This window comes from Tetrao urogallus (assembly GCF_951394365.1).
Source record: "Tetrao urogallus genome assembly, chromosome: 12".
Lineage (NCBI taxonomy): Eukaryota > Metazoa > Chordata > Aves > Galliformes > Phasianidae > Tetrao > Tetrao urogallus.
In genome coordinates, this window is record NC_136825.1 from 18780126 (window position 1) to 18806218 (window position 26093).

The 26093-nt window shown below is 48.9% G+C and overlaps 1 protein-coding gene across 2 annotated transcripts in view; it reads left to right on the plus strand.

Annotated features, from left to right (window-relative positions):
* Positions 1-2734: 2734 nt before the first annotated feature.
* GNAO1 (G protein subunit alpha o1) overlaps positions 2735-26093 on the plus strand; it is a gene marked incomplete at both ends in the record, with an annotated part of 115921 nt that continues 92562 nt past the window's right edge. For both annotated transcript variants that reach the window (XM_079541248.1, XM_079541247.1), the window contains 2 exons: positions 2735-2852; positions 2926-2968. In XM_079541248.1, the coding sequence (XP_079397374.1) occupies positions 2735-2852; positions 2926-2968 (161 nt within the window). The remainder of the gene's footprint in view (positions 2853-2925; positions 2969-26093) is intronic.

Here is a 26093-nt window from a genome sequence, read left to right on the forward strand (position 1 = left end):
TTTATTTCTGTGGAAATCACAGCAGCTACAAAAAGCACAACACAGTTTGATAGAGCAAAATCTTAGCTACAGAACATTATTTTTTCATGCAGCCACTATTAGCTATGTATATTACTAGCAATGAACAGGAGCCCGCAAGTCGTGCTCATAAAAATCTGCACCAGCAAATCTTTTCTCCTAGGTAAATAGTGCTAGGATGAGGGGCAATGGCCTCAAGTCGAGCCAGGGGAGGTTCAGGCTGCACGTTAGGAAAAATTTCTTCTCCAGAAGAGCGATGATGCAGCAGCACAGCTGCCCAGGAAGTGAGGAGGTCACTGTCCCTGGAGGTGCCCCGGAGCCATGGGGATGTGGCACTGAGGGACATGAGCAGTGGGCACGGTGGGGTGGGCTGAGGGTTGGACCTGGGATCTTAGTGGTTTGTTCCAACCTTAACGATTCTGTGATCGGTTCCACACCTTTGCTTTGTATGCACTCCCATGCCAGATGCCATCCTGTCAGGCTGCCCCTTTACTGCTGTCACACAGCAGCAAAATATAATGGAATATTGGCAGGAAGGCTCAGCCTCTACTGCCATACCACCAACATCCGCCTCTGACGTTGTGGGACAACATCATAAAAGAGGAGGCACTGCTTTCAGAGCAGCTCTCGTACAAATTTGCCTATTAACAAGTAGCCAGAGGCTGATACAAAAGACTAATTCTCTTAGAAAAATCCTTCGAGAGGATCCCAGCAGGACTCCAGGGCTGGAAAGCTGCTGGGTAGATGGGCAGAAAGTGCTGCCATCTCATGAGGACACCGCCTCTGGATTTCTGGATTGTGGTTTTCCTGTACTGCACTTTTCATAATGCCCTCCGGCTGGTACCATTGAAATGAAACCTATTGATTGAAATTCTGATCCTATTGATTTTACACAAGAGATTTGCTCAAGTATGAAAGAGCAGGAACTGCTCCGCAGCCACCCCCACCCTGCTTTGCTCCCTGCTGAATGCAAGCAGTAGGCTTGCTTTTCCATGCAGGTATACCCTCGGTCCCCTGGGCTCCCAGAAATAAATTACCCCAAATTCAGATATTCAGTACCTATTAGCTCACAAATGTTCGGTAAATACTGCTGGCCCTTGAGTATGCTAACATTATTTATGAGCTCCTTTCTACTTCCCTTTGTCTGCTCTGCCTCACATCCCTACTTTACATTGTTAACCAGATGCCTTGCTTCTCCCCTTTGTTTCAGAGGTGTAGAGGGAAAATGGAAACAGTGCTTTATGGGAAGGAGGTCGTGTAAGGAGGTGATGCCTTCTAGAAGGAGAGAGCCAGGGAAGCTGTGTCTATAGAAATCTTATTTCCACCCCTACAGGAAGGGTGTGAGGCTACGGGAAGTGCAGAACACGGGAGAGCAGCTGCGAGAAGAGCCCGCAGGAGGCTTGGTGCAGCGTGAGCCCCCAGCCCAGGAAATGGCAGCCCCTGCCCAGCCGCACCTGGACCCTGTGTTTCCTTATGGATGGGTCACAGCGGGCAGCGGCCCCACAGCATCCTCCTGGTTCTGTTTTACAGGGAGGCACAGCAGGGTGTGCAGCAACTCCGTCCCTTCAGCGTGCTCCTTGGCCTGGCTGCCCATGGCAGAGGGCAGCCTGTTCCCTACAACACAGGCCTTTCATAGAGTCATTAAGAGCTCTCACATCCGCAGGTCCAATCCCAGCCCACCCCCACCGTGCCCATTGCCCACATCCCTCAGTGCCACATCCCTACAGCTCTGGGACACCCCCAGGGACAGTGACTCCCCCCATCCTTGGGCAGCTGTGCCACTGCGTCACTGCTCTTGGGGAGAAGTTGTTCCCAATACCCAACCTGACCCTCAGCGTGAGGCCATCACTCTCACCCTGTCGCTGTTACTCGGGAGCAGAGGCTGACATCCCCTCCCACAGCCTCCTGTCAGGGCTGCAGAGCTCTGTCCTGAGCTCCTCTTCTCCACGCTGACCCACCCCATTCACTCCCACAGCGCTGTGCTCAGACACCTCACAGCTCCGCTCCCTTCCCTGGACACACTCCATGTGTTTCTCGCACTGATGGACCCAGAGCTCAGCACAGCACAGAGGCGTGACCCCAGCAGCGCCCTACAGCGGGCCGAGCCGCTCCCGCTCCCGCCGGCTGCGGTGCCGCTGACACAAGCCGGGATGCCGGCGGTGCCGCCGCCGAGGGATCCCGTCACGCCGGAGAGCGGCGGTGCCGCGCCGTGCGGCGCCGAGGCGGGGCGGTGGGAGCATGCGCGGGGCGCGCGCGTCACGGCAGCGGGCGAGGCCGGCGGAGCGCGGATCGCGGCTCCCTCCCCCGGCACAGCCGCCGCCGCCGCGCCTCCAGCCGAGCGCCCGCCGCAGCCCCGCGCCCGCTAAGCGCGCAGCCCGGAGCGGCACGGACCCACCCCCGCCTCCGGCCTTCCTCCTCCCCCTGCCGCTCCTCCTCCTCCTCCTTCTGCTCCGCCCCGCCCCGCCCGCGGCCGCCCGCGCTGCCCGCAGCCCGTGGATGCGCTGAGCGCTCGGGCACGGAGCCGCCGGCCCCGCCGCTGCGGAGCCCGCAGGCCTTTGTTAATCCCCGCGGCTCTCGGCGTTGCGCTGCCTCCTGCTCCCTGCGCCCGGGCGGCGGCGGCGGCGGCGGCGGGGGCTGCGCTTTTTTTTTTTTTTATCCCCTCCCTTTTTTTTTTTTTTTTTTTCCTTTTTGAAATTAAATTAAATCCCTTTTCGCCATGGGATGTACCCTGAGCGCCGAGGAGCGGGCCGCCCTGGAGCGCAGCAAGGCCATCGAGAAGAACCTGAAGGAGGACGGCATCAGCGCGGCCAAAGACGTGAAGCTGCTCCTGCTCGGTGAGCCCCGCTCCGCTCCGCGCCCCGCTCCACTCCGCGCCCCGCGCTCACCGCTTCTCTCTCTGTCCCGCAGGGGCCGGCGAGTCGGGGAAGAGCACCATCGTGAAGCAGATGAAGTGAGTGCCGCGGGGCGGCGCGGAGGGCCGCGGGCGCCATGTTGTACCCGAGGGCAGCGCCGGGCGGGAGGCGGCGGCCGCTGCTGTTCGGGGCCCCGTGGTGCTGAACGCCGGGCTGAGGGCGGCGGGGGGGCGGCCGCGGCTGGGACCGGCGCTCGGGAGGAGGAGGGGGGGGGAAAAAAGCACGAAATCCGCCCGTAATGCGGATTTAAAGCGAGGAACGCTGCCGCCCAAAGCCCCTTTTACCCGAGATTTGAGCCTTTTAATTAATGAGAGGCGAGCTTGGCTGCCGGTCGCCAATTACATTGAAAACGGGTTATTAAAAAGGGAAAAGAAAAACACGCGACCCGACGCGCTGAAAAAATCAGCCCTGTTCTCACGCAGCATCTCCCTGACAGATGTGCCAGGCCCCAGTGGGAATGGGCCGGTATGGCTGCCCCACACCGTGCCCCCGGCACACGGTGATCTGAGCACGTGGCCAGGCAGTGCTTCCAAGGGGAGAGCCAGTGGGGCTGAGGGAGAGCTTAATGAGGGGTTGGAGAGCCTGCAGAGGTTTGGGAGAGCCAACAGAGATGTGGGAGAGCCTGTAGAGATGTGGAAGAGCCAACAGAGGTGTGGGAGAGCCTTTAGAGACCTGGGAGAGCATGCAGAGATGTGGGAGAGTCAATGGTGGTGTGGGAGAGACAACAGAAATATGGAAGAGCCACTGGCGATGTGGGAGAACCTATAGAGATGTAGGAGAGCATGTAGAGGTGTGGGAGAGCGTACAGAGGTGTGGGAGAGCCAGCGGAGGTGTGGGGAGCTAAATGTGGGCATGGGGATCCAACAGAGGCATTGGGATCCAACAGAGGTGTGGGAGAGCCAGCAGAGGCACACAGAGCTAATGGAGGCGCAGGGAAGCCAGTGAAGGTGCAGGGAACCAACGGTGGTGTGGAGATGCAGAACTACTCCATTCCCTTTTCTTCCTATTAATTAAAGCCCATCCAGCCCCAGCCTCCCACTGGAATGAGCAGGCGCCATAGCTGTGCATTGGGCTGGGTGTCACAGTGGTAGAGGCACGGAGAGGTTCTTGTTTCCCGATAGCGGAGGAGCCGGTGGCTGGGAGGAGCCCTCGGGCCGCGGGGTGCGGGCGGTGCAGGCGGTGCGGGCGGTGCGGGCGGTGTGCCCGCTGCCATCCGCAGTCCCTCCGCGTTGTCCCGCGGGCGCGGCGCGGTGCGGCTTTCAGGCGGTTCGCGTGGTGGACAGCGCCCAGCGGGGACTCGAACCGCCGCTGGCGCTGCGCTCGGCTCCTCCCTCGGCGCTCGGCTGCCTTCGGAGAGCGCTCGGAGGCGGTCGGGGGGGAGCCGAACAGGCTCGGAAACAGCCGAAAGGGCTCGGGCGCCGCTCGCCAACTCGCGGGCGTGGGCTCGTCGCGGGCCCGCAGCCCGGCTCGGTGCCGTGAGCGTACGGGGATAGCCGGTCCCGCGGGGGTTTCCAGGGGACCGAACCACCGTCCCCGCCCAAGGCAACGCTCTTCCCACAGAGCTGCAGGGCTGTGGCAGCGAGCAGCCTCGCCCTCAGCGCCGTTCCATCCGCCTCTCCCACTGCTATCGGTGTGCAAAGGCACCGAGCCCCCCGTGAAAGGGCATTTGGGGCCGGCTTCGGGGATTTGGGACTGGATTTGGGGCTGGGAGGACGGGTTTGGTTTGTATGTGAAAGGTGGATCTTGAGAAGAGCTACTGCAGATGAACAGCAATAAATTATTTAATCTCTAGGAATCGCTTCTGCGGAAGCGTGCTGGAATGGCGGGCGACGGTTTAGTGGAAAGAGAGGCTGTGGCTGCCACAGTAACAGCGGCAGCTGTTGAGAAGGGGCAGCTGTGGCCTTACACAACCGTGCACGGGGCTCCCGTGCTGCGGGGAGCAGAGTTCTTGCTGTTTAAACCAAACCGGTTCCAGATCACAGCCGGCTCGCTGGGCTACGTTAGTAGAGTGAGGGCTGAGAAATAGCCTGTGGTGCATCTGTCCTTTCAAGGAAGCAGCCCCAGCGTGATGCACGGCAGCTTGCAGCCCTGTGCCTGAAGATGCGGAGCTGGCTGCCGCGGTGGCAGCTCTGGGCGTGCAGCGGGGCCGCGTGAGGCTGGGCTGGGTGGGGACGCGGCGTTGCTGGGAGCAGCCGGAGGGAGCCGGCGCTGCAGGGCGCCACGGGGAAACGAACGCTTCTGAAAATTAATTTAAATATAATGCAGGCATTAGCATTTCACCTGGTCAAGCTCCATTACGCGGGCTTGCTGAGAACCTAATGAATTCTTAATAAAGATTAAATTGCGCGTTCATTAGATTTTGATGAAAGAGACCGCTGTTTTATTTTTTTAATGCTGTGTTATTGGTGCGCCTCTAGATAATAAATCTCAGCCCCGTGAATGGCTACGGCAGTTTCACACTCGGCTGTCGCCTCGTGAAGGAGCACAGGAATGTGCAGGCAGATGAGAAAATGCTAAGACAAAGGAACGGAGAGCAGGCGTTGCTCAGAGTGCTGAGGAGAGGTTACGTGCTGCCCAGTTAGTCCTTGAGGTAGTGGGTAGTGGGGAAGAACTAGCAGGTAGCACTGCAGCGCTTGGAGAGCTTAGCAAGGACGGGTCTTGGGGCTGATCAGTGCTTGGAGGCACCTTTTGGCAGGTGGCGGGGAGTGAAGAAAGGAGGTGCAGGTGGGTGCATCCAGGTAGGGCTGCAGGCCAGCCTGCATTGGCAGTGACAACACGGGCACTGTGGCGCTTCCCTCAGCACAGGGTGATGGCTCCCACAGCCCCTGTGCCTTGGCTGTGCTCATCCTGGCTGGTGGCATCTGCTCAGGATTCTTTCGCATCCTCGTCCATGTGTCAAAAGCAAGAGGAGGGCTGTGTGGCTTGGGGAGCACCCCGAGAGGTGCACGTGTGCCACGCAAGCCAGTGTGCTCAGAATCAGACAGTGACCAGGCTGTTTTCTGCACCTTAAAAAATAGCTTTTACCAGGCAAATCTGGAGCTCCTTTGAAAATCCCAGTCAGAGGGTGAGAGTGATTCAAGAGAAATTTGTCTTCCTCTCCCCCCACCTGGTCTCTGCGAGCTCGCTTTGATGTAGGACTGCAATGAATGTCAACATTTTTTAAGATCTTATATCTTGAAGTAAACATTGAGGGCAGGCAGAATTTGATTTCCTTTTCTGGATTATCTGGATGATAGCTTTGAGGCAAGACTTGTTATTGGTGTGTGGGACTTTGTAGGGAATTACAACTCTGGTGAATGTGCTTGTTCATCAAGCAGCCCCAGCCTAGGACAACACCAATATCTCAGCCTGTTACTATTCAGCAGAATAGTTAGATGCATGCAGTGTTCCAGTGGTGAGCAGGGAGGAACTATTCCCTGAACACTGGGGAATTCAGCATTTAAATGTTAATGCACAGCGCCTGAATTAGCTGGCATGGCTTCAGAACCAAGGTCCGGCCACTTACTCAGCAGCTGCCTTTCTGGATGGTGAGCCATTCCTCCTTCCCAAACAAGAGGTTAGTGATGGCTGCAGCATTCAGGAGGACACAGGGCTTCACCTGCCTACAGCAAAAATCATGGGTTTTTGGGACATATGTATTTTTTTTGGCTCTTGCTTCCAGCCCCTTATATCCTCCCAGACAGTCTCATCTCATTTCCCCAGCAGTGCTGGCAGTGCCCCACTGATGGGCATCTTTGCAGTTCCATCTCTTTTTGCATTTAAGTTGCACCAAAGATGGGAGTGTGTAATAAAGGGAAAAATCAGGCGAGAGTACAACATTTCTCTTGATGTACCATCTTCCCAACAGCCATCAGTCCCAATAGCCTGCTGATATATTGTTTTGACCTTTATCAAAGAGCCCCTCGAAGCAGCTCCAGGCTCTACATGCTCTCCATGTAACTGAATTACTGATAATCTAATGAACTTCTTCCGAGTGAGAAACAGTCCCCACCCACTGGTTTACAGCCCGTCTCAGCAATTTGATGGTAAATGCCATCAAAACCCAGCGATGTGTTGTGAACACCCACTCGGGGCCTTGCTCTTTGCTGTGTGTCTGCGGCTCAGCCCTCAGCAATTTCGTGCTTTCAGCCCCTTCCCAGATGCTTTTTTGCATCCCTGTGTGCTGTGGGTGCCGCTTCCCATGCCCTGCAATGGCACAGCACCCTCTGAACTGGGCAGAAATAAGGGCTGGGGCAGAGGAAAGTGAGGCTATCTGTTTTGGCTTGTAGTTGCAAAAGATGAATTGTATTTTCAGCACTTTTTTCCCTTCCCTTTGGATTATGGTGCTTATAAAACAAAACGCTAGCAATCATAGTTCATCTCCTTGTACTTCTCGTTATTAGGCTGAGAAATTTTAGAGAAAAGCAGTAACTATATTAGCAGGCAAGACAGAATACATTTTAGGTTTGGGTTTTTTCTTTTTCCTTGACAGTTCTTAATTTGTTTCTTGTATAAGAAACTCATAACAGTAAAAATATCTTTCAGTGACAACAGTGAACTGCATAGCTTCTCCTCTTTCAACCTACTTTCAAAACCTGAAAAGAAATTTGCCTGTCATATTCTGACATGACACATCTAGTCCTGTTGGAAATGTTTTAGCAAGCTAACGAGATGAAAGCAGTTCTTTTAATGAACTCTGAAGAAAGAGACAAATCTGCACAAATGTAACTGGGGATGTCTTCTTTTATGTTTGGCTTGGCTAACCCAGAAGTTGTAAGAAACATTACGTTGTGTTGTGACAATTGGAAAATGGTGGTGGTTCTTCTCAGCCTGTTCTCTTCCATCTGTCAGGCATCATAGAATCATAGAACCATAGAATGGCCTGGGTTGAAAAGGACCACAGTGATCATCTGGTTTCAACCCCCTGCTGTGTGCAGGGTCACCAACCAGCAGCCCAGGCTGCCCAGAGCCACATCCAGCCTGGCCTCGAATGCCTGCAGGGATGGGGCATCCACAGCCTCCTTGGGTCACATCTAACATGGGTTCTCTAGTGTGATTTCCTGGGGAACATCACCAAAATGGGGGAGGAGAGGAGTGGAAAAGAAACAAATTAATGAAGGTAGAGGTGCTTTGTTGGCTATTCTACTTGACTTGGTCAAGAGAAAGAGGAAAATGAAGAAAAGATTCACGCTGGTCAAGGCAAGAGCAGGTTGTGGTCAGTTGGAGAGTAAGAGCCAGGCGGTGAATAAATTCCTATGGAATCATCAGGCGTTGCCCATGCAAGAGCTAGTTTTCTTCAGCCCTGTTGCAGAATCACATCCTACACCTGTGAGTGTTAAGCTCCCCCAGTTTTGCCTGGGTTTGTAAGACAAAAAGTCCTCACTGACTGCTGAAGCTGGTAGATCTGCCACCCGAAAGCCTGGTGCAGGAGCAGGGATCGGAGGATTGGAGGTTTGCTGTAGAGCCTAAAATTGCTTCTGTGAGACCTGGACTCACATAGTGACCGAGTGAATTCTGTTCCGGGGATTCTTTGCATTTGTCTTTGCTCTGGTTTTGAAACTTCCAGCTCTTCTGGCTTTAGAGACAAGTTAAAAAAAATAATTGTCCTTAGTTTAGCCTATGGATTCCAGGTTGGGAGTACAGTAAAAAACAGTCCGAAAGAAGACAAGGAAACAAAAAACATCTCAACTGCTGAGTTGTTTTTGCAGCCTCATTCCTTTTCCTTTTAATTTTTTTTTTTTTAAATTTCATGTTATTATTATTATTATTGTTATGCAAGACTAAAACCAGTGATCTCAGTTAGTTTAAGTCAGCTTGAATGGTCTTGCCCCTGAATTCTCTCTTTGACCTCAGTAGGCTTTGGACCACATTCTTCCTAAACCGATGTCTGTTCAATGTACAACTGTCAGGAGATCTGTTGAATTTCAAGTGTTTGCATGGCATTTGGTGGGATTGTAGACATGGCTTCATCTGCAGAAATGAAAACTGGAAACAAAAAGGTCTGGAAATTACATTTTAAAAAATATTGGCACCTTAAAACCTGCGGTCATTTTTCTCAGCCGATAAATTGTTTGATTTCATCCGTGGTGAGAAGTAGAAATGATATTTTGCCATGGTTTTCCTAATGCTAAAGAAACGTTCTACCACATACATAAAAATCACCGTAAGCTGTTAATTGAATCATTCTCGTTTTATTTTCAAGGCCATTCATGCAAATGACAGACGCAGGGAGGCCGGAGGATTATAGTCTGATTATGGGATGCTGTTAGCATTCTGCCTAAAATCAGAAAATGCAAAAGGCTGAAAAATGCTTCTGGATAACACAAAGCAAAGGGCTGAGCAAAAGGGAGAAAAAGCCCTTTAATCCAAAACTCAGTCGTTTTCTGTTCATAGTGATGATGTTATAAAACTTTTGATGGGGACGTTTCTTAGCTTACCAACAGAAATGCTTATCTCCTGCAGCTTTCAAGTTAATTGAGAAAGAACTGAGGAGCGCAGGGAATTGTGTAGTAAGCTGACATCCCATCTGTTTGCAGATTGCTAATCAATAGCAGTTTTGACATTGAAAGAGAAGAGCTGTAAGTGCTTTGTTTTTCTTTATTCCCGGGCATGTCCTGCTCTGCTTGGTCACCAAAAATTGCATCAGTGCATCACAGAATCATTAAGGTTGGAAAAAGACCTCTAAGATCATCTAGTCCAACTACCACCCATATTGCCCACTGCCACGTCCTTCAGTGCCACATCCACCCTTTTCTTGAACGCCTCCAGGGACGCTGCCTCGCCACCTGCCTGGACAGCTGTGCCAGTGGCCTGCTGTTCCTTCTGAGGAGAGATTCTTCCTGATACCCAACCTAACAGAGCAGAGCTTTCATCGACATTAATAAGCTTAAAGATCCGAAGAAAAGCAGTTAGAGAAAGAAAAAAACACGGTAACAGAGGGTCCTGCCCAAACCTGGGAATTTCGGTGGCTCTCCAAAGCCTCCTTTGGTGCAGAAATTCGTTTTGGTGGTCGTTGCAGGAGCTGCTTTTGGAAAAGGTTAGGGCGGCAGCCATCCCTCAACTGCCTGGTGTACACTTGGAGGATTTTTGCACTACCTGTGAATTGTTACTGAAAGAGAATGGGGGGTATTGTGGAAAATATCACTGCAATGATAAAAACGTGCCGAGTTTGGTGATTTGTCCTCTCCATGCAAGAGGTGACTGGAGGTAGGAGCTCCACTTTTGCAGCCCTTGGCTGCAGCACACAGGAAGGGCTGCACGCACAAAATGGCTGTTGGGTGTGATGATCCAGATGGCAAATAAGAAGTTTTGCTGCTGGACTCCTGTGGTGGGTGAGAGCATAGAATCGTAGGATTGCTTAGGTTGGAGGGGACTCAAAGATCATCCCTTTCCAACCCCCTGCTGTGCGCTGGTGACCAGCCATTGGATCAGGCTGGATCAGGACACAGGAGATGCGTTGTTGCCCACTGTGCAGGGGCTCCTTTCCAATGTCAGGTGAGAGGTCCTGTCTCATTGCTGACAAATTCCAAAATAGCAGCCGGAGCTCATGCACCGCCAAAGGCACTGCAGAGCCTTCATCCTCACCCTCTGTCAGCACATCTCTGGGATGGAAGGAAATCACTGTGATGAACATACGCCTCGCATCGTCATTGTCACCCATCACCCTTGGTAATTAATTGTTTACCCAAATTGGGCAAACTTTTCCACGTGAATGAGGAGATATTTACGTAATAAAGCAGAAAGCTCCTAGTGGCATGATTTGTTTTCCTCAATTTAGCTGTAGGATACATTTTTATTTTCCCGATTTCCAGCTCAACAAAATCTCCAAGTGCTGTATCCCCTTCTTGCCTTCAAGGTGGGTCCTGCCTCAGCTTACATGGGAAACCCAGCTACTCTGTGCATGTCTGAGGGGTTCAAAAAGAACAGTGGGTGTTTGGGATATTAGGAACAATTTATTCTCCCCAAGAGCAATGATGCAGTGGCACAGCTGCCCTGGGAAGTGGGGAGTCACCGTCCCTGGAGGTGTCCCAGAGCCATGGGGATGTGGCACTGAGAGACGTGGGCAGTGGGCACGGTGGGGGTGGGCTGGGTTGGACTTGGGGATGTGAGAGCTCTTCTTCAACACTGGTGGTTCTGTGATTCTACGAAGTGCAAGCCTGAAAGTTAGCAATGCCTTCTGGTGGCATTGGTATCATGTTGGCAAGGAGGCAGGGACCCCCAGGGCTGCAGCACACGTGTGCTTGGCAGGAGTTCTCTGTGTCTGTGGGGCCTCGTCTCACAGTGATGGGAGTGGGGCAGGAGGGGTTAAAGCTGGTGCTGGTGCCAGGGGATCAGGAGGGAAGAAATACAGGGAGTGAGGCCATACATGGGAAAGAATTAGTGGTAATTTTCATGCAGTTCAGTAAATAATTCAGAATCTAAAGTTAACTTATCTACTTTCTTGTTTATCTGCGTTTTCTGTTTTCAGATCGTTTCAAGAAATGTTTGTTTCTCAATCATTCTTGCGTAAACAACAAATTGTAATGTCTTTTCTACATGACAGGGCATGAAAATTGATTATTACACTGGTACTTTTAGTTCTGATTGGAGAGATCAGATTGTTCTGTTTTTTCCCATCTGTGGTCAAACCCGCAGATATTCAGGATCAGCTTTACATTCAGTTTCTGTAAGTGCTCCTGCGTAAGGCTTTGAAATGGGTTTTTGGAGTTGAAATGTAAAATATAGGAAACCTTATGGACTGCCCATAACAGCAGTACCAACCCAGGCAACCCAGCATGCTGAAATTCCCCAACAATATAAATACGCTGAAGCCACTGCTCACTGCTGCTGGCAGCGGGGCCACAGGACTTGCAGTGCTGCCAAGTGATTGCTGCTGCTAATCTGGAAATAGTTAGATGTAGCTCATGTTTCATTCACGCTCAGGTCCGAAACCTCAGGACAATTGAGTTTTCCCATAGTGTGCGCATCAACATCAATGGGCGGGAGCAGATCTGGGTTATTGCTTGCAGACAGATGTGTGTGCACCCAGGTTGGTTGAAGACAAAGCTCAGGCTCATCTCTGCTGGGCTGACCAGTTTTAGTGCCCTCCTGTGTATGAGATCTCTGTCCGCATCTTCATTCCTACACCTCTTGGAAAACACAAGGCAAGAAGAAACGATTCCTTTTGTCACGGCCTTTTTCATGCATCTTTTGTTTCCATTTTGACTCAAGTTCTCTTGGGTACCAGCTTTCAAATTTATTTCTGTTGCAGTTGTTTGCAGTGTTATTCGTATGAAGAGAAGTCATACTGTCTGGTTTTAGGAGGTTCTCATAACTCAGCAGGACAGGTGCCTGGGCAGCCTGTTCAAGCTGAGGCAATAGCTCTGCTCTGGGCAGCGACCTTTTGCCTAAGTTTAACAAGAAAACCCCCATTAATCTCTTATTCAAGATTCCCAACTTCTGCTTAACTAAAGGACAGTGTCTGTTTGGAAACCAGCTGAGGCTCAGTCATAAGCAGTGCTACCACAGATCGTCTTGAGGATACACATCGGGATAGGCTCAGCTGGGTGGGAGGAATTAGTTGCTAGTTTCAATTTGCACCGCATCAGCTTGTTTTCTTGCTCCTAGTTGATGCTTTCTTGGATTCTGAAACCCCAAGCAGGGGTTTGATTAACATCTCTTTTTGCTAGTGACATAGGTTTATGTCATTTCTGCCTGTCCCTGCTTGTTCTGAACCCAGGGGCCATTTCTGTGGTACAGTGGTGCAGCAAATCAAGCTCCTGCACAGTCTGGGTTAACACAGCATTAACCCAGGAGGCGGCAGCAGGGCTTGTCCATCACGAGCTCCCAGTAAGGCACAGCACGCTGCACACTGAGCTGTGAGATCACACTGGAAGATTCAGTCACTCTTGGCTGCTTCTCTGCGCGGGGCTTAATTTTTTGAAGGTAAATCAGTCACTTTCAAAGACTTTGAGAAGTCATTTTGAGAAGTCCTTTATTCTTAACCATTCAAATGACTTTTTTTTCTTTTCTTTTTTTTTTTTCCAAACCAGCCCTATGTTCTCCTGTTAGTTCCTGTAAACACAATGCAAATCTTCCACTGGCTCAAAATTTCTGTGGGTTTTTTAAACAAACTTCCTGTGACCCTCTGTGCAGCAGAAAGCAAAGTGCCTTTGCAGTCTGTCACTGTGTCAGCTCAGTTGGACCACATCTTATGCTTGTGGAGGTCAAATCCATTTTATCTGGTTATGCTTTTTCAATCACATTTACATTTTTAATGCAGTGCTCAGGTTTGCTTCACACTAGAATGAACTCTGTGGTTTCATAACAAGCCTTAGCTGTCCTGGGCTTTGGAGACTTCTCTCTTTTATTTCCCCTCAGCCTTAGACAGAGTCTTTGTAATTTATAAGGTAAGTTTCCTCCACTGGATAGCCAGAATGCTGCAGAATCCTGTTATGCAAGTGGCCAGTAATATTTTCAAGTTTCATTTTACCTGGAGCAGATTATAAAGCCTCCTGGTGCTTTGCAGGGACTCACCAGCTTGCAGCTTCAGCAAGATGCCTTTTGTGCTCTCCCCCTAAATAAACCAGGCTGGAAAGTCCTTTTTGTGAAAGGTCTTTGTCACGTTTGTAGCATCACAAGAACTTCAGAAGGAGTCTGCCATGTGGCTGCAAGGTCAGCTTTCAGTGTAAGTCCTGCATTTTCTCTTTTCCTTAGAAGAGGCTTTCACACACTCCTCTTTTTCCCAAGAAGATGCTGAGTGCTAAGTAATTTAACAAATAGCAAAACCCACACCAGACAGTTTGGTGTCTTCTGAAGCCCCAGCCGCCTTTGAGTGTGAATGAGCCACCTCTTCACTGCCTTTTACACCAGTGACCTCCAGGCTCCAGCTAAATTCTTTCACTCTTTCCCTGGGAAAACAGAAATTAAGGCCCTAAGTTTGTTGACCTGTACCATCACTTATAACTGAGCAGGAGAGAAGTGACCAGCTGGCACTGCCAGTGGCAGCAAGAATGTAGTGCCGACAGCAGAAAGCATAGCAGAGGCAAAAAGAGGCAGAGTCTGAAAGCAGGAGTCAAGTGAGGAATCACAACCAAGCTCAGGCTCTGGATAACAAAATGAGGTTGTTTCCTAAGCAGTCAACCAGAAGAGTGACAGCATCTTGGTACAGCAGTGCACAGACTGGACACCGACACCTCCGTGTGAACCTTGCTCAGAGCAAGTGCCAAGAATAAGTGGATCAGAGCTGTCAGAGCTGGTAAGAAGGGCAGAGGGTGGCATGATGACCCCCCATTCACAGTGTTAAGTGTGCCTGGTAGGATTTGATAGAATGAGAATGCCAACAAGATAGATCCTAGAAAGCCCCCTTTTCGTGGGAAGTCTTGGAATCTAATTTCCTAAATGAAAGGACACAAAACTCTGCAAGCTAAAAGACAAAATGTTCCCGTATGTCTTTCCTTTCCTAAAGTGCATCCTTCCATAAGCAGCACAAAAGTGCAAAGTAAAGGGATAGGAGCTGCCTCAATTCAGATTCAGTTACAAGCAAGCCTCCTCTAACCTCTGATTTATTGTCTCCTAGAAGATCTCCTACATATAAATTGTAGAGGTCTGAATTGCAGTGGAGAGGCCCTGGGCCATTTGCACAAAGCTGATGCAGTAAATACCCAACAGCAGAGTATAGAAAAATGAATGCGAATGAACACAGAAACAAAATCAGATCTTACATCTGGTAGCAAAATCACAGTTAATTTTTAGTAGCTGACATGCTGTACTCTTTCACTTAGTAGCAAAACACACCCTTGATGTCAGGTTATGTCAGATTGACAGAGCATCACTGTCAAAGAGAGCATCAAACTTTCAGAAGTGGATCGAGTACCGTGTAGAGGAGCAAGGAAGGTGAATATTCAAATGAGAATGTTTGTTTCTCCTGAATGCTTTTTGGATAAAGAGCCAGGAATTCCAGGTCCAAGAACCGATTGATGGAAGCTGACCTTGATGTGGACAAAATGGTCAACAGCTTCAGAATAATGAATTACGAGCAGAAATTGTGCAGTCAGTGATGGAGTAGATCAACAAAAGGTCATTTTGTCCAGCTCTGTCCTAATGCAGAACTCTTCTTGCTCACGTATTTCTCAGTGCTTCACGTGATGTACTTGTAAATAGACCAGACACCACGATTTCCACACTGTTACATCTGTCAACTGCAGCGTTTAGCATAGAATAGATTTCACATTGAATATCCTTATCTTGAATTTTTACTCTGAAATTTCCTTTTGCTTCTTATAATCATTTCCCAGCACAGAAGAGTTTATAACAACATCAGCTGCTGGAGCAGGAATACAAACTGGCGAATCTCAGAGCTGATCTGTATCTTTTCAAGCTTTTTTGACCAAAGTTTGGAACAGGAGTTAGTGGTGCTTTCCTTTTCCCATCCTGAAGATTTCCACTGAAAAAGAGGCTGTCCTCAACCAGAAGCATTGCGGTGGTGGAAAATGAGTCATAAGTACACATCATGTGATGTTTTCCCATGCAACAGAAATCCCAGCAGAGGCCTGCCTTCCAACCTGAGCCCCATAGAAGCTGTGTGAGTCCATAGTACAAAAATTAACTTCACTCCAGAGCTACTTCTTCCAGCTGAGCATCTCTGAGAATGGGCAGCACCAGCAGAAGGAGGAAGGCTGTCTTCGTACCTGGCTCCAAGTGATTATTTTTAAACAGCACTTGTACCATTCATGCTATTTCAGAGCTCTGGCTGGCCAGGTTGGCTCAGCAAATAAGGCTGCAAAGCCCCATGCAGCTCTCTGTCCTCTACTGACAACTGTGTAGCTCTGCGATCCCCTGAATCTTGCTGCAGGTTTCAGAGAGAGCAGTGCAGTCGTTCTGAAAAGCGGGCTTCAAGCTTCACAGAACAAGCAGTGGTGTTATTTGGCCTCTTGGTGGTTTTCTAAAAGTAGAAGATGCCCAAGAACTCTCAGTATCTGCAGCTGGTGCTTGCCAGAAACGCTTGCTTGATCTTTATGGATGAGTGGAGAGCAGGGGAGAGGAGGGGGAAGGCCTCGGAGGGGAAACAGCTGAGAAGATACAAATGAAAATTCAATTAAACAGAAGACATGGAAGATTCAAAGCAGCACTGACGCTCTGCTCAGGGCTGCTGATGAGCCTTGATTTCAACACGAAATGTAACAAATGAAGAAGGCAACAGCGAAGAAAATAAATGACCACCCTGGAAGGAGCTAAATTACATGACCAGGAAGATAAAAGCATTCAAATAAGACACTTCTTTTTATGATATGCCTGGGGCTTGTAAGAAATGCAACCAGAATGTTAGATCTTGTGTTTGTAACCGTTCCAAAACTTGTCTGGTGTGAGAGAATTTCTTTCCTAAAGGTCTGAGTTTGCCAACTGGAAGACTTGAAATGGATGATTAATATGATCCCCTATTGCTTTCCACCCTGCGTAGCCATCAAAATGATGTTCAGTGGGTATACTAAAATCAGAATGGTGGCATTTTGCACTTGTTTTACCTTCTGCCTTCTGTAACACTAGTGTGGGTTGTAGAAAATGGTCCTTCTTGGTTGTTCTGGCTGCTGCTGCTTTTGTGTTTTGTGGGAGAGGTGAGCAAATGCTGGGTATCGCTGGGGAAGCTGCGGTCGCTCAGAAGTTGAGTGGTTTTCTCTGTTAAGATAAGCTGTTATTCCTCTAGAAAATGGTTGTCATCAGTTTATTGCAGCTTTATTTTGCTCTTTGCCAGCTGTGAGAGGAGCTTGTTCAGCACAGCTGGTCATTCCAATAGCTTGATTTGTCCTGTAAGTATTTTGCTTCTTTTGGGAAGTCACTACAATCACCTTGAAAAGCCTGTTAATAGTAATTGAAAGCAATCTCAAGCTTGCATGGAGCATCGGGGATTGAGTTGCGTTTTATTTCTGTAAAACAGAAATCAAAGTGAGCTGTTACAGATGCTAGGAAGCTAAACAACAGCTAGGGTTACTGTGGTTTGGGAAACTTGTGGTGGTAGAGGAAACTCCAAGTGTGTCTTGACCCAAATCCCCTTAAGATGATATGGATCTTCCCAGTGACTTCAGTGACCTTTGTGATCAGGTTCTGAATGCAAAGTACAACCAGCAGTGGCAGAAAGGGGTTAGGCACTGAGTACTCAAGGACTTTGCATTTCCAGGGGGGTACCTGAGTCACCAGCCCGTGTGTGGGGGATGGGGTTGAACCTCCTGCAGAAAGCGATGGGGAACTGAAGTGACGGGTGCTGCTGGGTTGGACCATCCAGTGCTGAGACTCAGTGATCTTTGAGACCGTTTGCAAATGGAAACCAGTTTTCTTGGAAGGGAGAAGCTCTCTGATGCCATCTATTCAGTTCCTAGTTGTTAGTTATTTTAGCTGATACCATCTATATGCTAAGTCAGTCACGATGAATGGCATTTAAAGCATCCCGACCTAAGTCATTACATTATCACATTCGGGCCAGGCTTTAAGTAAAAGAGATTTGGCTTGTTCTTTTACTTGGCCCTTTCCCAAATGTTCTGCCGTTATAATGGAGGATTATCTGCGCTGGAGGTTTTCTTCATTTCCATTAGCAGACAAAATCTCCCTCGGCACAGGGCAGCCCTGCGATGCAGGAGGAGCTTGTCCATGTGCTCGCTTTGTCATCTGGCAGAGCAGAGCCTGACACCCCCTGACACTGCAGGGCTGCCCAGGGGCTGCTGCTGTCTCAGTGTGTGGAACATTGTTTTCTGAAAGGGAGGAGAATCGGCCCTTTATTGACCAGGAGTCACTGGGCAGCGTGGTCACTGAGCTGGTGCTTGTTGATAGAGCTGGCTTTTCAGTGAGGGCCTTTGTGGGCTTATCTGTTCCTTCGGTCTGCGTCTTTTGGAGGGGCTGAGGTGGGGCCCTATCCTTCCCAACCCCTCTGCCTTTTCTGGCAGAAGCACAGGGATGGAAGCAGAGGGGCTCTTCATTTTCAGGCCTAGGGATCTCCGTGAGACCCCCTCACTGGGATGTATCGCATACTACTAGAAACGTGCTCTTAGTTCGGGGGTCTTCTGCAGTTGGTTTGCAGACCACAAGCAGTCCCTGCTGCTCTGGTGGGCAGTGCAACCTGGTTGTGGGGTTGCATTGCCCTGCGCAAACAGGGCTGCTGTTTGAGATCACAGCTTGGTGATCTCTTCCCCAGCTCATCTTGCTGTGAGGCTCCATGCAGTGCTAAGATCAGCTCTCAGGACCAAGCGTGCTTTGCAGGCCACATTTCAGAGTGAGGTTTAATGTGCACTGTTTATGTCTGAGACTAAATTCAGGTTGCTGTCTTCTTTGTGTGGGTGCTCAGAGGGCCAGGTGGTTCAGGTCTTTGGGTGCTCCCAGTTCCTCGGCTAGGGAGTTCTGTAAATACATTTTGTGCATAAAAGGGAGAAGACTTAGACATGCAAATTGCTTTTACTTATCTTACTTATCCCAGAAAAATGTCAGCAGAAAAGCAGAAGAGGCAGAGTATTATGTCACATGGCCACAAGGAATGGTAGTAAAATGCTGGTTGCTGGCCAGGATGAAGTGTGACTTCAGACCCCAGATGAGAGTACATGATCTGTAGATTTGTGTCAAGATAACTGATTTTAGGAGGGAGTTTTTCACTTAGGAGGAAGTTTTTCACCCAGAGGGTGGTGAGGCACTGGCACAGGCTGCCCAAGGAGGCTGTGGATGCCCCATCCCTGCAGGCATTCAAGGCCAGGCTGGACGTGGCTCTGGGCAGCCTGGGCTGCTGGTTGGTGACCTGCACACAGCACGGGGTTGGAGCTGGATGAGCACTGTGGTCCTTTTCAACCCAGGCCATTCCATGATTCTGTGATTCTATGATTCGATGCATGAAGTCCCTAGGAGCCTATTAGATAAATAAGCCATTCTACAGATGCCTAAACCAATTTCATTTGGCATTAAACTTTCTCTCTCCAGTTGGTTTCTTAAATTTTTTAAGCTAATCTGTCTGGAGGTACTGCACAACATCACAGGATCATTAAGACTGGAAAAGACCACTAAGATCATCTTGTCTACCCATCAGCCCATCAGCCCATCATGCCACGGGGAGACAGAGCTCTTATCACAGCTGGGGAAGGCTAACAAGCCATTTTTCGTGTCTGCTTAGAAAAAATGAAAGCATCCGGGCTGGTGCATGCATGGAGGAGCAGGAGAGAAATCCTGTCCCAAGGCAGCAGTGTGATGGTGCATGGTGGTTCCTGCAGGGTCTGCAATGATGGAGCTGTGCTGCACAGAGCTGCTCCAGCTGCAGCAAAGCCAGGCTGGGCACCTCATCAGGTTCTTTAGGTATCAAGGAAGATTTGACCTGAAGATGCCATTGGATTACTTGCTGGCTTGCTCTGATCAAATTTGCTTTGATACCATAAGAGTGAATGTGATGCATATGAAACTTGGGGCCGTGAGCCAGTGTAAAGGGATAAGGTAATGAACTTTGGTGGAGCCTTTTACTATCTCTGTATTAGAGCAGTTATTGGAAGGCACTAATCCCTCTCTGCTGATTATTGACTTTTAAATGAATCCTCATACACCCTCCAACAGCAGAACTTGTGGGTTTTCAAGACTCAGTAGAACCAAGACTTTGCCATTTATTTCACTGTTACTATTATTTTCGTATTTCAAAGCAGAGTTTTCTACTACGAGTTCCCCACTGTTTGATCACAAAAGCAAGCCAGGGAAATTGTTATTTTTCATTCTGAGCCTTTTGTGCTTTTTATTTTTGTAATCCACGTGAGACGACTTTGCTGGTCATTAGCCGACTTGGGGAAGTGAGGTTTCTTTGTTGGGCGATAGCAGGGAAACATCAAATGTCTGGTTCCATGGGAGCAACTTGCTCTTGAAATAAAGCAAGCGTTGATAAGTTGCAACCCTTAGCTATGTTTGTCCTAGTAAATAAACATCACCAGGATGCGAGCACAAATACATGTTGTTTTGCCCTGTTTAGCTATTCTGAGATTGTGTCAGGCCGACAAAATTTCCTCTGCACTGCATCTCCTCATTCTATCACTTGCTTGTGTTGCAGATGATGTGTGTTTCCGCACACCTAGCCAGGGGTGGATGTTGCAGCCATTGATCAGCGTGGCAAATAGCCCTGGAAAAGCATCCCATTACAACAAAGAGATGTGTGCTTTTGATGGGTTTCTATCAGTGAACCATTTGCCTCTGTGGTGCCTTGGAAGGGGAAATTTGCTTAGAGGTGACTGTGGTTTGCCAGCACAGGGCACACAGGGCACATCGCACCCTCAGCACCAGCACTGCGTCCAGCTTAGGGATGGCCATTGATATGTGCTGGCATAAGCAGGCCAGAAAAAAGACCCCAAAGATCTGTTTTTGAGAGGAAGATTCGGTTTTCCAAGATATCCATAAAAAAACCTCATTAACGATTTAGCAATGGGCTGCTTAGCTCAAAAGGCAAATTCCCCAGTTGAGCCTCACAAAATCAGGCCTGTGCTTCCTCCCTCACAGACAACGGGAGCCAAAATAAAACAAACCAGAAGCAGGAGACCCAGCCGAAAAGGATGGGGACATTTGTTCCACTTGGAGCAGGGGCACACCACTAATTTGGGCAACGTGGCAAGATCAGATGGTAGCATTAGATTATGGAAGTTTGTGGTGATGGAGGGAGGCTTTCCTCCACAGAGAACTGTCCTGTGGAAATTAGGAAGGGAGCAGGACAGCTCTATTACTGTGATTAACTCGGGGTTTTGCTGGAACACACACAAGCTGTAAGTCAATCAAGATCCCACTGTGCCAGGAGCTGTACGTCCAGCACGGGAAGGCGGTCCGCGCTGCACAGAAGCATGTGTTCTGGCTGATGCTCCCATCTCTTTCCAAACTGCCAGATTAACAAAATCATGCCTTCAGCAGCAGAAACAGTGAGTTCCAGCTACAGGTACTTTGCTTCACGGGTCAACTCTGGTGTAGCTCCTCTGGCATGTGGGAAGACTGCAAGGATCATAGAATCATAGAATCATGGAATCGTTTGACATGGAAGGGACCTTTAAAGGTCATCTAGTCCAACTCGCCTGCAGTCAACAGGGGCAGATAAAAAGGTGTCCCTTCTCTCCCCTCCCTTATGGTTCCATGACAGCTGCAGGAGCGCAGTGCCTTCAAGGCTTCAACTGTCCAAGAAACTGAAATATTTCTGAAGGAGGGCGAGCAGCACTGCGCTTATTGTCTGGGTTTATTGATCAGGTTCAATAGCTAGATTAACATTGATGAGCAGACACTTGTAACTGCCATCTGTAGCAGATGTAGATGTAGAGCTGGAGAGGTTAGAACACGAGCTGCAGACCCAGCTTTTGGTGCTCCCCCCTCCATTGTCACTGAAAAACAGCAACAAAGAGATCAGATCCCTGATGCACACACCTTCTGGCAGAGATCAGCTCAGTACAGCATCTTACTAGAGCTCCAGCATATAATTCTCCAATTTAGGCCAAATTCAGAAGCAACTCTGAAGATGGTTAAGATGCATATCAGAAGGAAATTGGTCAGAAAATGGATGTCGGTGGGCGTGAATAACACGGCACAGCATAACATGCAACACTTCTGCGCTCAGTGGGAGAGTGAAATTGGTTTAAGTGAGAAAAACTCACACGGATTTGGGGTGGGGGCGGATGCAGAAGCACAACTCTGAAAATGGCCTCTTTCTCAGAGGAAAAGGGAAAACCAGGAGGAGAGGTTCCTGGGAACACAGCCCTGGTTGTGAGATGTGCTCCGGGGCTGTCGCAGACCCATGAGTAGCCCAGGCTGGATGGGATCCTGAGCAACCCGACCTGATGTGTGGCAACCTGCCCAGGGCAGGGAATTAGATGATGGTCTTTGAGGTCCCTTCCAGCCCAATTCTGTGAATCCATGGTTCCATGAGCTCATCATTCCTTCTGCTCGTTCTCCTCACACCCCCATCACACCGCTGTGTGCCCTGGGATTAGTTTGGAGCTCCTCTTGTTACACCCAACAGCAGCGCTGACCCTCAGCCCCCAGCCCGCCCTGTGGCCACGCTGTAGTTTCCTGACAGAGGAAACTGTGTGTAATGCCTTGTGGTAAGGAAACACAACTGCTGTAGTAACAAAAGAACGTGGAGCTTAGCTTTTGCGTGGATGTCTTATTAGGTCAGAGTCAGCTGAGACACACTTTGATTTGTATTCCTGGTGGCTGTGCACAGGCGCTAATTGGCCCAAGAAGCAAGGGATCTTTGTTGCTTTTGTAGTTTAATGAGGAAAAATATTGTGTAATGTGATGATTATTTTCTAATAAAAAAAACCACAGAGAAACAGAGTGTGAACAAAAACCTGTGATTGAATAAAGACTGGATTTTTAATTAATATTTCCTTCTGTTACTCACTTGCTCTGGTCTCTAACTAATTATTAACCCTAAATATGACCCTAATGTTATATAAATATTGTTTAACTTAATGTTCATAGAATTGTTTTAGTTGGAAGAGACCCTTGCAGGCCAACCTGCAGTGAACAGGGACACCTCCATCTCCTTCAGATGCTCTATGTCCATACACTCCATTTTGTTTAGAACTGCCTATATATTTCCCTTAATATGCTGAACTTTTTGTCCTAGCTTTACTTTTACTGACATTTGTGGTCATGTTTAACCAACATGAAAGACTAAACTGAGACATTCGTATTTGCAGGATTGGGGACTTTTATGCATACTTTCACTGCATACTGCTGTGGAGCTGTGGTTGGCTTGAGAACCCCTTAGCTGATTAGTGCTGGATGTTAAGTAACAAAAAAACCCCAAACCCTAGTCTCTCTTTGAGGCATAATCTAAGCATATATTATTTGAAATGAAGAAGAAGCAGTGTTGCTGATCTTTAAAACAGACATGAGGTGTTAGACATTCCAGTTTGACAGCCAAAATTCAGTTAGTGAATGTAACTGGACCTTTAGTGTAGTAAATAGTCATGTATATTAATCAGTTTGAGCCTGGATTATTTAAAAAAATAAGTAGTGATAGGATTCTGTGGGTCTACTCTCCTAATTTTGGTACCTGCTGTGCTCAGAAGGCACTGCAGGGTGCCTGCTCTTCTTGCAGGGCTCTCCTTGCCTCCTGGGCTTGCCTTAAAGCCTTTGCTGTCACAGGACATTGTGAATTCCAGGGCTTGGGGGAAAAAAAATCTCATCCTCTGTAGCAGCACAGAAGTTGAAGGTAGATCCATAAACCATAAAAATCCAAACATAATTTGAAAGAAGCATGTGTTCATTATACTTTTAAAAAAGAGACTAAAAATGCAGTTCTTATATGCTTCAAGGCAGCAATTTCATACCTGTCAGACTCTTGAACACATGAAAATCCTCAACACATCTAATCGGCGGTATTCTTCTTTTTCCCATCTTTTATACATCGCCGTTGATTGCGCTGCATGGTCGTTATGTGCCTTATCCCTCCCTGGAAGCCTTTGCCCTGAACTGGCACAGATCCTGGGGAAAAGGGCTCCGCTCGATAATCCTGCTCAAGGCCAGAGGCTCTTTGCTGTGTTGATTTGCAGGTTGCAAAGTTTAAGTTTTGGCCATAAAATCAGCAGACCAGAGCTGCATCCCCCCACTGGAACAGAGCCATTGCATAAGCACGCACCAGTTGTGGACAGGCATCTTTTGAGGTTGCTCTTTCAGAGGATGATTTCTTCCCTGTAGCCTTTAAACAGCTAAAAAGGGAGTAGTGCCTGCCAAAAAAATTGATTTAAGAAATGGGGGGGGTGGGGAAGGAGAAGAAGCACCGTCCCCTTTGCTGGCATTTTGTATGGAGCTGCCTTCGAAGAGACAAAGGCGGGGACGGGGCTGTTGCACTCGCAGAGTGGGCAGTCTGACGCCCCGCGTTCTTAGCAACAACATGGTATTTACCCTATAACATGGCAGAAGTGTTAATTATCCAGATCCAGTAATAGAAATAGCTATTTACTGAAGCTTGCTGCTTTCCCCAAAGAACAGGGTCTGGATTCCCAGTGGAACCATTCATCGGCGGTTGGACAATGAGGCTCTGCTGTGGGGCTTTCAGAGCAGCAACAAAGATTTCTTCAGCTCTGTGCCACCGGAGCTGACTCCCGCTATGGTACAGATTTGACAAAGGGAAAAGGAAACAGAGTCAATTGCTAACACACATTTCTCTTTCTGTAGCATATTTCTTCCTCTGTACTTCTCACAGCACTACAAAAGAGGCAAGTGGCGTTGCCTGCATTTAACAGAGGGGGAAGCCGAGGTGTGGGAAGGGAAAGCGATGTGTGCAGACTTTGGTGGCTGCTGACAGTCAGAACAAGGAACAGGAGCGCTGCCCAAGACGTAATTCCTTGGAAAACCCATTCATTCTCCTGGCCATAGTGAGAGCCAGTGAGAGTATATTTCCATACATTTGAATTGCGGTTTGTAGCAGAGGGGGAAATACAGAGGTTCATGCAGAATTGTACACCCCTATTTTTATACCCTCTCAGCCTCTACTTTTTTCCTCCTCTGCTACATCGGGCACTTTGGGGATAGGCTGCACACATGCTAATACAGTGTACTTTGGGCTTCATGCATATTCATGCAAACCAGGCTGCAGTTTCACTTCACGTAGGCTTTTCTCCGAGCAATTTTTGCTGTTGTTGTTGTTGTGAAACATTTTAATTAATCAGACATTTTAATTATCTGTAACCCTGCTGAAAACGCCAGCACAACGGCACAGATAGAGGAGACAGTTGCTCAGGTCAGAGCGGCTCACTACGAGAGCAAGCAGTGTGGCTGCAGGCATGGGGAAAATACGGAGTTCTGAGTGGCATCTTGGTGTTGTGAGGAAGGATAGTGGCCTTTTTAGGCTAAATGTTAGGAAAAAACTGTACTCAGAGGGCGGTGAGCCCCTGGCACAGCTGCCCATAGGAGATGTGGGTACCCCATCCCTGGAGGTGCTCAGGGCCAGGCTGGATGGGGCCCTGGGCAGCCTGAGCTCTGAGCTGATGGAGGCACCCAGCCTACAGCAGGGGGCTGGAACTGGGTGGCTGTAATATCCCTTCCAAACCAACTGTTCTGTGATTGAGTGATTTATCAGGTCAGGAAGCCTACTTTGAGGCACAGGTGGTGACACTGGGTTGGCATGCTGTTAACTGGGAAGCTGTGTCATAGAAGTATTAAAATTATCTTTCCTAACTCTTCCTGCCTCAAACAATCCGCTTCACCAAATGACTTTAAATGCTCTGTGTTTTTATGAAGCTGATCCTCAGGTCATTTCCAGATTGATTTCACTTGCAGTCAATGAATGAGCAGGGCTGGCTGTTCACCTTTGGCTGGGCCACTTGGTGGGGACACGTTGTGCATTGCAGCAGGTGATGGCTCAGACCCCTCTCTTCTCAGCATGCCTAGAAATGAACAGCCTGCTTCTCATCTGACCACAGTGCACAGGAGGCTGGCGCTCCTCTGGCTGGGAAGTGATGGAGGTTCACCTGTGTGGTGGCAGAGGGCCAGGGGCAGCTCTCAGCACACGAAACGAACGTTGTGAGTCTGAAATTCCTTTTCTGCCCTTCAAAAGGTGGATATGCTTCGGTGCATAGGATGGACAACTGCAGCACAATGTGAATAATAGATTCTGGGAATCGGTGAAAACCATTTATTTAAACATCCAAATATTTGGAGCCTTGTTGTTGGTATATTTCCCCACGCTCCCTGCAGTGAAAGGTTTTGGGAAGGTTTGCGCCTTGCAGATCTGCTGTCTTGTGGCTGGTGTGAGCTGAAGGTCCACGAATGGAGCAAATGGGATTTCAGCCCAAGGAGTTTGCAGCTGTACCCCTTCTCTTTCTGGAGAGACCACTTGGATGGGTTTGATGAGCTGGATTAACTATTCATCATAAAGACTCCTTTTGACAAAGCCGTGAGAGCTTTCAGAGCCTTTCCTCACAAAACAACTTAACTCCCCTCTTTTCTTCCAAGAACTAATGCAGAGAGCAGAGTTGGGGGTTCTACTTCCACAACTCCCCGCTGCCTTTTGGCACCGTTTCCGTGTCCCGCAGATTATCTGTGCAGGGAAGGTCTCTGTGTGTGCTTGGGCTGAGCTCTGGATGCTGGCTGCCTTCTCCAGGCTGTGCAATGTGGATTTTGAGGCTTAGTAGACAGCAGGTGTGAGATTTCAGCCCAGGGGACCGGTGGGAGGAGAGGAACAGTTCTGTCTGAGGGCTCACTCTGCAATGACTGCTGCTT